General features: G+C 39.0%; 1 protein-coding gene across 1 annotated transcript in view; it reads right to left on the bottom strand.

Moving 5' to 3' along the window:
- ADGRL3 (adhesion G protein-coupled receptor L3) overlaps nucleotides 1-16192 on the bottom strand; it is a 2126115-nt gene that overhangs the window by 879678 nt on the left and 1230245 nt on the right. The window contains exon 6 of the mRNA XM_029600930.1: nucleotides 10576-10590. Within this exon, the coding sequence (XP_029456790.1) occupies nucleotides 10576-10590 (15 nt within the window). The remainder of the gene's footprint in view (nucleotides 1-10575; nucleotides 10591-16192) is intronic.

The following is a 16192-nucleotide window of genomic DNA, read 5'->3' on the forward strand; positions in this document are numbered from 1 at the left end:
GTTACATTGTAACAGGGGCACAAAAACTGGGGATAGGAAATAAAGAGGGGAGAACAGCGATAATTAACTTTTTACAGGAGATGGTGTGGGAGGGAGGCAAAAGGAGCCCACAACATTATAACGTATATAAGTACTTAGAGTTTGGTTAAAATCTACTTAGAGATTTTAACCAATCACTGGTAGAGGGAGAAGTTCCAACTGTGCTTAAAAGGTTCGTGGTTCATCCAATGTTTAAGAAAAATTATTTGGCAGTAGATGACCCTTTCAGTTATAGACCAATTGTTAATTTGAAGAAAACGGTGGAAAGGTTTATATCACCCCTAAAGCATTCATTCTATTTGCTTGATCCTTGTCCTTCCTCTTATTTATGTTTGAGAGAGAATTTTGCAGAAATTTCAACAAAACATTTTAACCAATCTCTGGTAGAGGGAGAAGTTCCAACTGTGTTTAAAAGGTTCGTGGTTCATCCAATGTTTAAGAAAAATTACTTGGCAGTAGATGACCCTTTCAGTTATAGGCCAATTGCTAATTTGATTTCATTTGACAAAATTCTAGGGAAGATTGTTTATAAGCAGTTTAATAAGTTTCAGGGTGGATTTAGAGAGAAGCACAGTGCAGAAACCTTGCTGGTGTCAACACAAGATTTTATACTTTGGCAGTGGGACAGTAATAGAGCAGTAATAGGTGTATATTTGGATATCACTGCAGCCTACAATTCAGCAGAGCATGACATTTTATTGTTTTGATTACGGCAGTTGGGAATGGGAGGCAAGCTGTTCCATGGCTCATATCCTATTTGATGAATAGGAAGTGCCAGGTATCATGGCAGGGAACCAAGTCTGATTGGTATGAGTTGCAGTATGGGGGCCCACAAGGATCCATTTCAGCCACAACACTGTTTAATGTACATCTGTGCCCATGGGTACTTTGCTAGAAAAGCAAGGGGTTGAATTTAGATTGTACTATGTGGATGATCTGAAGCTATTTTTCCCTCTTGATGAGACCCTTGTGAAGGTAACATGTAAGGTTCCCAGGTGTTTGTCAATAATTAACTCATGGATGGAGGAAAATAACTTGCTGATAAACTTAGAAAAAAGTGAAGAACTGTGCTTTTCTCAAAAGATTAGTCCCCCTCCTTTGGTTTGGAGAAATTTCCCATCCTAGTAAATTGGTCTAGGATTGCTATCAAGCTGGTAATAAAAAAATAAGGGTTTTTATTTGATGCTCATTTGACTCATTTACCCCAACTTAGATTAGTTCTGAAATCAGGTTATTACTAATTAAGGACCCTGCGGTATGTGAGAAACATATTGGATAAAAAAGATTTCCACACTTTGGTACAATCATTTGTATTGACCTCAATAGATTATTGCAATGCCCTATATATGGACTTACAATCATCAAGCCTTTGGGCCTTGTGTATATTACAAAACTGTGTGGCCTGCTTGATAATGAAACAATTCTGGTGGGACCATAATAGTCCAGTCTTGACAGATTTGTACTGGCTATCCCCACAACAGCACATTAAGTTTAAAATATTGTTATTGTTTTTGAAAAACATTGAAAATGGATGGGTCTAATTATTTGCCAAGTCTGTTACAACCCTATGTTCCATCTAGAAACTTATGTTGGATACTTAGAAGTTCCTTTAACTAAAAGCTATTTATCAAATATCAGGGATAGGGCATTTGTAGTGGTTGTTACCATAATGTGGAATTATTTGCCCTCAGCCTTGCAATCCATGTCTAATTTAGAGATATTTAAGAATATGGTGAAGATTTATTTCAGGAGGCGTTTGGGTACCCAGTACCTAATTAAGTTTTGATGCATTGCTCTTTTTCAAGGTTTTAGAATGTATTATTGCTGTTGCTGCTGTTTTATTAATTTGGATATAATGTTGTTATGCTGTAACCCGCTTAGTTTGACTGGTTCACTATAGGTGGGCTATGTTTTAAAATAAATAAATTAGACTTCCAGTACAAGGTTCAGGTCCCATGTTGGTATAAACGGCCATACTGGCAGTTGTATATACTTCACTCCCCTAAAAAAGCTCATCATGTCCGGTACATCACCAGGGAGCTGTGTTTAATCTGCCCCCTTTAACAGGAAATTTGCCATATTGACTAGGCCCTGGTATAGTAATCCATTTATCTAGATGAATTTGAACGGTAACCTTTCCCTGAGTCTGACGGGATTGCATACCATGAATGCTTCACCAAATCTAGGGCTATTAAAACGACCTTTTCAGGATAGTTGGCAATCCTCTGGATTACTCTTCCCACCATTGGCTATGGTCAGAATACATACAGAAAGCTATACCACGGCGACTGTTGTGCCAGTGAGTCTAGCCCTCTGGATTCCTTTTTCGACTAAAGAAATCTTTTGGCTTTGCATTCCTGTGAGTCGCTATGAGATCCCACTGAGGGCAGTCCCATCTGACTACTATTTGTGGTCGAATGCTTTCTTGGTTAGTTCCCATTTTCAAAGGTGTAGTGTCTGCCATCTCAGGATGGTGGCTTTGAAATGAATTCACTCTGACGGAACATTCTCTCGAGCCCCTGAAGCAGGCAGGGATCCGCTGAAACGCTGGCAGTGTCGGGTGCAGAAGAGAGTGTGGTTTAAACAGCATGAGTAAGTTACAGAGCCGTCAAATCGCTAACACATCCAAAAGATGTTATTTACTCGCACGTCTTCCTTAATAGCGAGAGACAGGATAAAAGTGAAGACATACTAGAATGTTTGATAGTAATTTTGACACCACAAGAAGAGACTGAGCAAAAGAGGGTCTCTCTTTCACATGGAAAGATTTTTTAATAAGTGCAAAAATACAAAAAATTACAAAAAATTGCAGAATAAACTGTTCTTGGAGAAGGATTTATTAAAAGTGTTTACATAATAAAAACGGTATGGTGATATTTCAGTGTGTGTGAAGATAAGCCACCCTTGCTGATCAAACTTTACCGGACAAACTTTTAGCAATGTGACATTTGTATTTATATTGAGATTCTCTTAGTAGTATTGTTATCTCAAATAATCAACCTAACATTGTCTGTTCCCACTGTATGTGCTGCTGAAAGATTCTGCAGATGTGCTTCTGCCTAGGCCATTATTTGATCAATTTATTTCACTAACTTTGGGCTTTTGGTCCTTCCTTGCCAAGTTACAAAAGTTATCACCATGGCAGTCGGAGAGTACGCTGACTGCTTTCCTCTTTAACTGCAGAAGAAAGTTGAATAGAGCCAGTCTGATAGCCCTGGTTCCAGGAAGTTTATCAGCTATGACACCTTCTTCCTGGACTAGAGCCAGCATACATCTGCTTTTACCCTTGCCCAACTTGGGGACTCTAGGCTGATTCGTACCACTATATGATTATTGCAATAGTCTACTATTAGGCTTGCCTAAGACTTCTTTGCAACCACTACAACTATTATTAAATTCAGCTGCCAGACTTGTATCAAATACAAAACGTTTTGATCATATCACACCTATTCTAAATCCACGTTGAGAGGATCTTAAGTCATGGGTTGAGAGGATCTTAAGTCATGGGTTGGCTTATAGATCCTTAACAGAGCATTGGACCATGAAGGAGAGTCAGGACTGAGCAGTTTAAAGGTGCTCATAGCAATTTTATACCAAATGCGTTCAAGCATTGGCAGCTACTTTAGACTATTCTAAATAGTCTAAAGTAGCTGCCAATGCTTGAACGCATTTGGTATAAAATTGCTATGAGCACCTTTAAACTGCTCAGTCCTGACTCTCCTTCATGGTCCAATGCTCTGTTAAGGATCTATAAGCCAACCCATGACTTAAGATCCTCTCAACGTGGATTACTAGACATACTTTCTGTTCATCTTGCCCATCTGACCTCAACCTGAGAAACCTCATTTTCAGTTGCAGCACCATCTTTATGGAACTCATTACCTTATGATCTCCATATTCAAGATAACTTTAAACAATTCAGATCCTAACTGAAGCTTTTCCTTTTACAGGAGGCCTACGGCTAGCCTAAGTTAACAGAGGCTTATTCAGGTGACGTTTGTCTATTTGACAATCCCTATAAAACACAGACTCCTTCTGAAGAACTCTCTTCCATAACATATTTATGTTTATCTTATGCTGTTGGTTGATCTTTAGTTATTGTTATATTTTTTTTATTGTGTATGTGTTGTCATCAATATTAATTTTATGTATGTTTGACTATAAATCGCTTAGACCTATTGTGTGTTAAGCGATTAATACATTTTAATAAATACACACACTAGGCTGAACTTGGTCAGCTATCACTCCAGGCTTTTCCTGGCTTGCTGTGCAATGGGAAAGGTTGCTTTGAAGTCTTTACTCTGTGGAGACCATCCCAACAGGAGGGCTCTATGCAGGGGATGCCTACAGGCCCTTGCCGTAGTTCCACCTCTGTGTCAGCTGCCATTAAAACTAATACCTGGAAATAAGACCAAGCTCGTGGTACTTGGTTACTTAACCTGAAGCAGCATGGATTCACCAGGGGAAGGTCCTGTCAGGCAAATCAGATTTGGTTTTTTTTATTGGGTGATGAGAATTGGATCAGGGAAGAGCGCTCGATGGGATTTACGTGGATTTTAGTAATGCTTTTGATATGGTTCCGCATAGGAGACTCGTGAGCAAAATAAGAAGCTTGGGAGTGGGTGCCAAGGTAGTAGCATGGATTGTAACCTGGTTGACTGACAGGAGACAGCGTGTAGTGGCAAATTGAACCTACTCTGAAGAAAGAACAGTGCTAAGTGGAGTGCTGCAGGGATCGGTTTTCGGACCAGTTCTGTTCAATATTTTTGTGAGCAACATTGTGGAAGGGATAGAAGGTAAACTTTGTCTATTTGAGAATGATACTAAGATATGCAACAGAGTGGACAGGCCTGAAGGAGTAGAGAAAATGAAAAGTGACTTAATGCTTGAAGACTGGTCAAGGATTTGGCAGCTGGGATTGAATGCCAAGAAGCTAAGAGGTTAATCAGTGTAAAATGTTCACTCTCTGCCTCCATCTGCTGGTAGGAGGGACAAATCACCCAAATCAGGACTGATTTGACAGAGAACATCAATTTCTTGGGATTGTTCCCTTTGGTGTTGGCCTTAGCAATTTGAGATAAATAGATGAAAGATAGGCAGATTCTCTTTTGGTGCAATAACCAAGGAGTGGAGAAGGCCATTAATAGGCAGTTGGCAAGGAGTGAAAAAGTGTCTACTTTGTTATGTGAATTTGTTTTCCTGTCATGTTTTTGAGGTAAATAATTCAATTGCAGATGCCCTCTCTTAAATAGGATATAATTTAACATTTGGAGACTCAGACAGCAAGTTAGGAGTATCAGTTCCAGAGTGCCTTTGGTAGATTGGCGTGGTGAGGAATAGGATTTGATCCAATCTTTTCTTTTTCTGATGACATGGACAGCCTATGAAAGGGTCAGAGGCGAAGTAACAGGATTCTTGCAAAAATTGGGATGGAAGAGGGCTCGGGTAGCTGACTAGGCAATAATGAAATACATTGTGCAGATAAAGAAGGCCAGATATTGGCTGGTAATAGTGCTGTTGCAAGTTTTGGTTTGGTTTTTTTTCAGAAAGTTTAGGGAATAGGTAATCCAGCAGCCAGATTCACAAGCAAGAATATGTTTGGAGGTTGAGAAAGGGGGAAGAGATTTGTCAGTGGACTAGGATTAGTCTATTATTAACGTTAGCAGCTGCCATGTGCTCCATCGTCCAATCTCACTTTACCTGACCCATACCCTATTACCCATACCCTATTACCCTTTTCGGTCATAATCCTCTATAATAGTAATCATGCAGACTCCATCCTTGGTATTAAATGGCTGCAGCTTTTATTTTAAACATAACATGATAACTTTAATAGGATACCTGAGCCGGCAGTATGCTTATGCCGCTGCCCACTGCCTGAACCAAGCAAGGCAGCCTGACGCTGTGGGCCCCCCGCCTTGTTCCCAAGCAAGGGGGGCCATCACCTTTTTCGCCTCCTGGTGCCAACGGCTACCCTGCCATCGTGTGACCAGTACCATGTGTAATCCGGCTCAACCAGCCCGGATACCCACCCGCCCCCTTTCAGCTGCGACGATACCCCGAACATTGATATACATGAAACTGCTTATTAACATAGATAAACTGTTAGCGTGATTGAACCCATAGGGTGGGTGGGTTTCCACCTGCAGTGTGATCCAAAAGAATCACTTGGAGCATGCCGCGGCCCTTTAAGGGGCCGCGAGCGTCATCAGAAAGTGCCGGCAGCGCCGCCTCGTGATGCCATGGCCCCGGGGCGGAGCCATGGTGTTGCACCGTCTCGGACCTTCTTCCTGTCGCCAGGTAGGAGAGGGTGCTATTGGGATGGGGTTTTCTTGGGTAGCCCTTGCCTTCCTATGCCATCCCCCCCATCCGTCCTCCATCCTTGTCGCCCGCATGCCGCTGTTAAGGGTGGGCTCCGGGCAATCGGCACGGGCCCACCTTTGTATAGTGGTTGGTGGCCATGATTTTTAAGTCTCTGCAACATGTTTGGTCTATGTATGAGATGATATTGTTTAGGGAGGCATTTGTGTTTGCCTTTTTTGATGCTTTGTGGGTAGGGAATTGGATGCAGTGTCAGAGGCTAGGCCAGAGTCAATAGGCTTATTGCAAGAGAACATTCAGGTGTTGGAGGAGATTGTCCACTTATTTATACACCAGTCCAAAATGGATGAGAAAAGTAGAAAAAAGGTGATTATGTTATACGGGTGGTGAGATACGGAAGCTTGACAGGTGGCTTCTGCTTGAGATTTTGTTTCAGTGCAGCCTGCAGGTGTAGACAATTTATGGTACCCAGCAATGGATCTCCTTTGACTTGATACCAGTTTATTGGTATTCTCAAGAAGGTGATACAGGTTTAAGGTGAAATGTAGCTAATTATGAGACACATTTTTCAGACTGGAGCAGCTGCTAGTGAAGCTGAAGCAGGCTTGATAGAAGTAGACATTTAACATTTTGGCAGGTGGCACACTAGGACTTTTGCTGACTATGTGGGGTGTACATGGAGATGGAAGGATAATGGTTGCTAAATATTGTTGCTTCTTTTCAAGGGTTCTTAGAGAGTCCAGTTGAAAGAGCGTATGTCTGGACATGAGTTCATTAGAGAGACCTTATTTGCCCTTACAGAGAGCACCTGAAATTAGTAGTGGACAACATGTCAATATGGTGGTTTGGGATCAGAGGTATGAGATAAGATCAGCTCCTTCAAGTTACGTGAGAACAAGTGAAGTAGATGTGTTTACTACAAGCTGTGGTAATTCATTTTTTGGGGAGGAAGGTAATGATTTGCAGGCATAGATGTCTCTCGGGTTTATTGCAGCAGTTCAGAAAAATGTATGTACTTTGATGAACTTGATATTGGGCACACAATTTGAAAGATTGAATATATTACTAAGACCTAAATCAGAAAGGAGTTCAGAAGGATAACAAGCACATAGGCGCATGATTGGAGTTGTTAGGCAGGTTCAGAGTTCAGCATTATTCGGCTCCAATGGGATGTCCTGGTTTTCACTGGTCGGGTGATGTGCATTTATTGGATATAAGTCTTTTACTTTTTAACAGCTTCATCTAGGAAGCTTTGGAGAGGGTGATCTTAGTTAAGTGGCCATAAGTATATGTGAGTGGGATGAAAATATAATTACCTATTACCCTCCTCTGTAGTCCATAACCTGAGCCCAGATTTACTCTGATTTGTAAAACTAGTTAGCTTTGCCTGCTTGTGCCATTGGTATTGATGTTCAGGTAAATAAAGGAGGCTGCTACCCAAGGCAGCTAGAGAATGATGTGGTCACCGTCGGATTGTGGGCATCTCATATTCAGTCATGACAGGTTTAGCTTGACAAGTAGCAGTGGTCTGCTGGAGTTGCTTGAGAAGCCTTGGTGAGATATTGGCAGTATTCTGCTGGCTAAAACATTGTGGTTGTCTGCCCCAAGGCAGGGTTTGGGATAGCTGGAATTTCTGAGAAGTTATGTTGAAGTTGTACAATGGGTTTGGGTTTGTGATGTTACATTTATAATAAACTGTGGCCTTTATAAATCCGTTTTCAGTATTTCATGTGTTATTGCAAGGAGGGAGAGAGAGGAAAGGGATGTTGGAAAGTGCTGTAAGCCTATGTTAATCTGTATCCTTTATTATGCATAGGCAAAGAGAGGATGGTGAAGACATGATTAATGGAACGTCAGAGCTGCATCTCCAGTGAGAAAGTGACAGCACCATATGTCACCTGTTAGTCCACCATTTTGCTGATCTTTCTTGATTGATCAGATACAATCTGCATGGATAGATGGCAATATTGGGTGATGTGATGAAATGTTTTACCTTAAACTGCAGTGAATTATTAAATATAATATAACCCCTTTTACTTTACAGTTACATCAAAAAATTATCTTAAAAAACAGTACAAATTGAGTTGTCTGGATAATATACTTATTACTCACTGGACTGTATGGGTCAGGGGTCCCAAAACTATGGCCTGAGGGACTGATATGTCCCTTGACTGAATTTCATGTGGCCCCCAGCAGCAACAGCAAAAGGAGCTTGATCTAGCCTTCAGCGGTTATAGAAGGAGCTTGATCTGGCCTATAGTGGCAGTACAATCCACCGTTACCACCAGGTCAGACTGTGGAAGTCAGAAGTGTAAGGCTGTATATGTCAGAGTGGAATGGGTGCAGCATGCTGATGCAAAGTCACCACTGATTGGCTGTGTTATGCATTGCTGGTTTTAATGCTGCTTGCACAGATGGAGCCACTATGGCTAAAGACAGGGAAAGAGGCTACAGCACAGCCATAAGGAGTTTTTGGCCACTGGGTAGGGTGGTGTAGGAAGGAAGGCACTGGCAGTACCAAGCTGGGCTTCTGCAGAGCTGCCAGGCAAAGCCAGCTAAGAACGGTGGCTCCTGGAGCTCCCAACCATGCTGCCACTTTTTGTCCCCAGAGGGGCTTGTTTTGCTTATACCACATATCTGAATGTTGCGAGAGGGGAGTGAGCGGTGAGGGTAAAGGGAAAAGAAGTAGAGAGGGAGTAAGAGTGTATAGTGAAGTATGAGTGAGAGAGAGTGCACAAACACACTCACAGATATACCACATCTGCCATCCATCCACCTGCCCCCCGCCTCCTATGTCCCTAGGAGGGCAGATATACCAAAAAGGGGGGGGGGGGGATAGGGAGGCAAGGCTGTTATGGGTTTGACAGGTTTGCAAACTTTGGAGAAATACAGAAATATTATTAAGGACACTATCTGACACATACTTGCACCCCTGGGAGCTCTGCCTCACTCCTTCCCCATATCATCAAAAGGACCAGTCATGGTTTCTCCCTCAAACCCTTCTTAGGAAACAATTCCGGCTCTACAAACTCTGAGGAGGACCCCCTGTCCTCCCCCAACCAGACATCTTGGTGATTCAAAATGTTCATTGTGGCTTTTCTTTTGAGAAATGTTTGTGGACTACTGATACGGGATATGATTACATCATTTCAGTGGCATTGGATGCTTAAGGACATATGTGTTGTTGAGATACAGTGTTATAGCTGACATTATGAAAATCCATTTTTAAGTCACATCATATGACTTACCCATGGTTAATTTTATAGTGTAATGTCAAAAGTATTGCTAATTTTTTTGAAAGCAAAAATTGTGAAAGAAAAATATTACTGGGTGATACCTTTAATCATAATCTTGCTAAATTGGAAGACTGCATGAGAATTACAGGAAATCATCTTGATCAAATAATGATTCAACATGTTAATTGCTACAATACCAATTATAATTACACCCAAACACAAATTTGTTTGTAACCTTGCACATGTTATAAAAGGGTACAGCTTTCTTTTAAGTAATTATTACATTTCATTAGTGAGTGGCTCATTTTTCATTCTTCTCTTGAAAGGTCAAGGAGATTAAAGTAAAAAAAAAAAAAAAATTAAAAAAAAAATAAAATATATATATATAAAAGCTGATAAATAAAATGTAACCTTGGCAAGGGACCAGCATAAGAATTATCCAGAGATAATGGGGTGCATGAGCTCTCAAGTCTACACACATGCTGAAGAAAAGATATCTAAAAAAGGGACTTATGTGGTCTCAGTTCATCATCTCTAGAGAACTCTTATGATGTTCTAATAAAGAGTACTGTAACCTGGTAAAAATACATTCCTCTCCGAGGCCAACAATGCTTCTGGTATTTTATTCTTCTGCCAAGGCAATTAAAAAAGATAAAGTTTGATGCTAAAAATGAGTATTACTTTTAAAGAGGTTACCAAGGTATGTGCATGGATATTAATGTACAGATTTTCTGTACATACTTGGAACATAAATCTATTCATTCCTAACACATAAATATGTATTAAATATTTCTAAGGTATTTTATCTAATACGAGTAAAACTTGCAGCAAAATTAGACATATAAAGTTGAGCAGCAGAGTGATTCGTTATATAATTGGTGAAAAATTAATGACAAAATTACTTCAGCTACATGTTAAAACTGTTAAGGAATTTAAGCCTATGAATAAGTAATATAGAAATCGAAAGGTATTCAATTACCTCTTTGTTCCACTTCTATTGGAGGAGAGAGAAATAAAGAGAAAGGAGAAAAGAGAATAGATTAATGGTACTGCATTAGCTAAGCACTTCATTTTTTTTTTTTTTTTACCTCTTCCATTTGAAAGTCTTACTTGTTGCTTTCAGATTCAAGGACCAAAATAATATAAGAAAGAAAGAAATTGTTGTTCTAATATAGTGTTTCCAAAATCCAGGGCTCAAGAAACTATAACTGTTCTGGTTTTAGGATAATCAAAAGGAACATTTATGAGATATAATTAACTATATTAATTTGCATATTTTGGTTACACATTAAAAAGAGACCTGCTAAAGTTTCTTGATTAGATTTCAGAAATACTAAATGATGGATTAAAAATACAGGCAAGGTTTCATTTAGACTCATTTAACATGAAAGGGGTAATTTAGGAACAACCAGTATGAGAATGTTGGTAAATATGCATATAAGACAAATTTTCAAAGCAAACTTAGGCCTGGATTTTCTAAGGTCGCAGACCTTAAAATATCCGGCGGTAACAAGGGGGCGGGCCTGCGAAAGCCGGCAGCCATCGCACCACTGAGGTGCAGTGGTTGCTGGATTTTGCACCAAATAACTACATCATAAAAGGTGTAGTTATTCGGCGCGAAACTGGCGGCAATAAGGATCCTTACCTTTTGCCGCCAGCAATGTGTCCGCAGCGTCGGCCCTGGTGCCACCCAGAGTCCTCCTCTTCCAGGGATGACTCTGCCCCGACTCCATCCCATTTAGTGATCGCACGCGAAAAGGGACTTTTTGCATGCGAAAAGTACCTTTTCGCATGCGATCACTTTTGAAAATGATCCCCTTAGGGGCATATGTTCAAGTTGATCATTTTCCCAAAAAATCTACCTGCACACAATTGTATCCACCAATTTGTGTGCAAGAAGTATTTGGGAAAATTATGCATATACTTTTTAAAATCCAATACTATGCATGTAAGTCCAAATTCCATCCCCATATCCATCCTGGGAAGATTACCCTCTAAATTTAAATAGGGCACATTCCAGCCTTTACTGGATACCTGTATCTTCATATACCAGCAATGTTTGTGCCAGGAAAGAAAGAATCAACCACTCTATTGCTAAAATCCCACTCTTTCTAGAAAGCAAAAGCCCTCTATGTGAAATATATTTAACATAAAATATATGAATTAGCACCATAATGAAAAATAAAGACAGCAATTAATATTAGAGAAAATATAATTTTAGCTGTTAAGCAAAATTAAACTACAAATACAATATAATGCTGTCATACAAGAATTATAATTTTAAAAACTCAGAATATATGAATACAGTTATTTTATTCACTAGAAAAATATATCAACATCATTGCATATTATCATTAAAGTACTGAGAGTATACTGAAGATATATAAAATATTACCAATTATAATAGTAAAATATACTTCAAATTCCTCTTTGGCAAGTTTACTTTTTTTGGCAAGTTCAAGATGTATTTTGTATATATATATAAAGCTTCAAAATCAGCTTAGATTCATTATTTTGCTCAGGTTTTCAAAATGAAGTTGCTGTTTAACCTATATATAATAAAATTAACTATTAATCCTAAACACAATTAAAACTTTGTTAAATTAATATTCACCATATAACACTGAAGAACTCTGTTCTACATAATCCATGAGCTGCTTTCTATGACTTTCAGAATTTAACTTGTTTTACTTTTTTAAAGTGAATGAAGTAAAAGTAATAATTAAGTTGATGCTAAATGTCTTAACTCAACTACATACATAAACTCTGAAATAATGATACCAGGATAAATATTCCTAAAAGAATGCATTCATGTATTGCCCTCGTCAAATGATCTTAGAGCATCAAATAAAGGTTGCACACAAGGAAAAGAAGTGAGCAAGGACATATTTGTGATTCTGTTTCCATAAGTTGCATTTGACAAGAGGTTTATAAATCAGATATACAATGCCCTTATTCTTTGAAAAGGGTTATTGTACAGTACTATCCTCATTTAATTTCCCTAAACATGAGTTTAAAATGTAAATAGGGTTTTCAATTTGATGAATTATGAATGCCTTCTGCAGCTTCTGTTGGAGGTGGGAGTGGAGGGGAATGATCTTAAGTGGATTGGATCCTTCCTTTGGAATAGATGGCAGAAAGTGGAGTTAATTTTATGCAAATCTGCCCATTGGCCTTTGCTGTCAGATGTTCTGCAGGGGTCATCCTTGTCTCCTGTGCTGTTTAATGTCTATCTTTCCCCCCTGAGAAGTATTATTACGATCAAGGGGGTGAGGTTCTACATATATGCCAATGACATATAGATATTAGTTCCCTGGTAAGGATCCAGGGAACTGTCTATTGCTAAATTGAATTACATTTTTGAGATTATTGCAGTTGAATGCATGCAAGTATTTTAAAATTCAATGAAGAAAAACTGAAATTTTCTGGGTGAGTTTGGCTCCTATTGATGAACATTTCCTATGGTTCAGTTAGGAAATTCTGTGATTAAATTTCCTCTAAGGTTAAAAACCTAGGGGCATTTATTGACTGTAAACTGTTATTTGAGCTGCAGAATTTAATGGATTCAAGGAAGGCCCTTTTGAAACAGTTGCATCCTTTTTTGCATCTTCAAGACCTTAAAACAATGGTTCAAACCACCATTATGCTACACTTAGCTTGCTTTATGGAAATCTAATTGAGTCTGCAAAAATGGTTGCTGGCCAAGTTACAACTTGTTTAGAATGTGGAAGCATAGACCATTACGGGTTGTATATTGGGAGAGAGCATCACCATTACTGGTGGCCTTACTCTGGGCTCCTGATCTCATCCTGAATGTTTTAAGATTTTGTTTCTGACATTATATATTGGCAGGCATTGGTCCAGTTTATTTGGTGGAAAAGGTATAGAGCAGCCAGGGCAACGTGATCTAATCTAGAATCCAGATTTGAAATTCAAAGGAGGGGGTGGGGGGGGGGGGCTTGGAGGACATAGCTTTTAACTGGGTGAACTGGTGGATGAACTGGTAAACTGGGAATGGCATGGGCGCGCACCACTTTTAAAATCCCCCTGACATACGCAGAAGCGAGATTTGCATGCCCACTTAAAATCTGGCACACACATGCGCACAGCCAGATTTTTTTTTTAAACATGCGTGTATATATGCGCACATGTTACAAAATAACCACGTCCCTGGGCGTGGGCCAATGCATGTGTGCAAATGTGCACCTGCTTGGCGATTTGAAAAAGTTGCCGTCTGTGTGCGTGATTGAAATTAGCAGTTTTAAGATTCCTCTGACAGTTCAGAGTCTTTCTCCGGGTCATCAAGACCCTCCAAGTTCTTCAGCCTCAACTCTCTTCAGTTTGTCCAGACCTCCCACAGACCTGTCTGTCATCAGTTGTGCAAGATAATTGGCAGGTGTAAAATTATGTGAATGTTAATACATGTACTCATGTAAGTCTCTTATAAAATAATTAACTTATGCAGGTAAACCTTGGTCCCAGCCTGAAACACCTCTAGACTGTCCCTTTTGTGCTTGTGAAGATATACACGCAAAAGCAAAAGTAGGCTACTTACATGCATAATTGCAAATGTTTGCATCATAACGTTTCGAAAATTCACCCCTAAGGATTCAGTACAGAGTTTGAGGGTTCAACTTGACCTTAGAATAGAAACTCACATTTCAAAGGTAATAAGGACCTCCTTTATGCATCTGAGCCAGACTCATCAACTCTGTAACTATTTTGATAAGTATTACCTTCTTACTGTGATACACACATTAATCACTAGCTGTGCTGACTATTGCCATTCTCTATAAAGCAGTATCTCACAATATAATCTCAAACACCTCCAACTCTTATAGATTATGACTGTTCAAATTTTGTTAGGGGCCAAAACAACTGACCACATAAAGCCAATCTTAAGACTGTTTCCTAGTCAAAAATTCCTCCCAAATGTCTTTCCTATCCTCTCCTCCTCTGACTTCTGCCAGTCTAGCTTGTACAAAACTTTGTGCATTCAGCTGCTAGGCTCCAAAACAATGGAACAAGAAATCACTACTCCTGCAACAAGTGACATGTTACCTTATTATCTGGAAGAAAGTTAAGGTTTGACTATTTAGCTTCATTTTTCCATGGTATTCCATGATAAAGACTGCATCAAAGAAGGTGACAAAGAACTCTTCACTACCATTTCACTATGAGCCTGCATAATCTATCTAAATATTTAATAAAAATAAATAAATGCCCCAAGCTCTGGAACACCCTCCCAATAGATCTCAGAACACAAGAAAATGTAAAAACATGGATGTTTACTAAAGCTTACGAACTCGCCCAATGAATCAGAACTTCACCACTATCATATAACACTAAGAAGACTTATGGACCCAACAAACTATTTATTTCATTTATTATTTCTCAGTTATGTAATATTTGGTTTAATATACGAACCTAGTATACAAATGATATATTCTATGTTAACAACCATATAAACCATTTTTTGAAACACTGTTAAACATTATAACTTTGTAAACCCATTGTGATGGCAAAACCGAATGACGGTATATAAAACTCATTAAATAAATAGATGCTCACTACAATCTATCTGGCATCTCTAATCATATCTGTTCATATACATTCTTCATGTTCATTCCTGTGTTAATTGTACACTGCAATGCAAGTGCAACTTTTTTTTTTTTTAATAATAATTTGATTGTAATTTGCCTTAAGACTAACCTAAGAAAAGGTGTGATATCAAAAGTTTTTAAATAAGCAACATAATGTGGCAATATTCAGAAGTTCACAAAATAAGTCAATATTCAGTTATACTAAAAAGTCTTACGACTACTAATAGGATGTACAATATAGCCTGCCTGAACTCTGAAAACTATTATAATTGTATTATGTTTATAGGACTATATTCACTTCCAATAATTGTGGTTTCCCACTATAATTATACAATTGAATATTTAGAGAAGGACTATAGATGTTATAAAATACTGTATCAAAACTGTATATATTTTATTGAAAGTAAATCACAAAACTATAGATATTAACATTATCACACAAATAAGTTCCACAGCTACTTTGGCATCATTGGATATGCAGCAAAATTCACTAAGAAGTAGATTTTAAAAGCCTTGTACACGCAAAAAGGGTCACATACGTGCAGTGGGCCACGTGGGAGCTACGCGAATTTTAAATAGCTGGGAAAAAGTGGTGGAAAAGAGGCAGGGCATGGGTGTTCTGAAGTGGGGCCAGCACTGCAGCACATAACCCCTGGTTTTCCCCAGCTGGCGCATATGTTACACACGCCATTTTGCTACAGCACCTTGGTAGGCATGAGTCAGGACAGAAAGGAAGAGAGACTCTTTATAAGGTTCAGCCTGACACTCAGTATATGCACCATTGTAAGGGGGCACTTTGATTTGGATGAGTGTTTGGGAGGTGGATTGGGGTTTGGGAGGTGGTGTTACAGGCACATTCAGAGGTATTCATTGTAAAATTGACATCAAAGAATTTTAGACCTTATAAGCAATGAAAATTCTAACAAGGAGTTGATTTGTACACTGCATTCTCTGCTAGATGCATTGTACAAATCAACTCCTTTTCATCACTTA

This window comes from Rhinatrema bivittatum, chromosome 1, assembly GCF_901001135.1.
Source record: "Rhinatrema bivittatum chromosome 1, aRhiBiv1.1, whole genome shotgun sequence".
Taxonomy (NCBI): Eukaryota; Metazoa; Chordata; class Amphibia; order Gymnophiona; family Rhinatrematidae; genus Rhinatrema; species Rhinatrema bivittatum.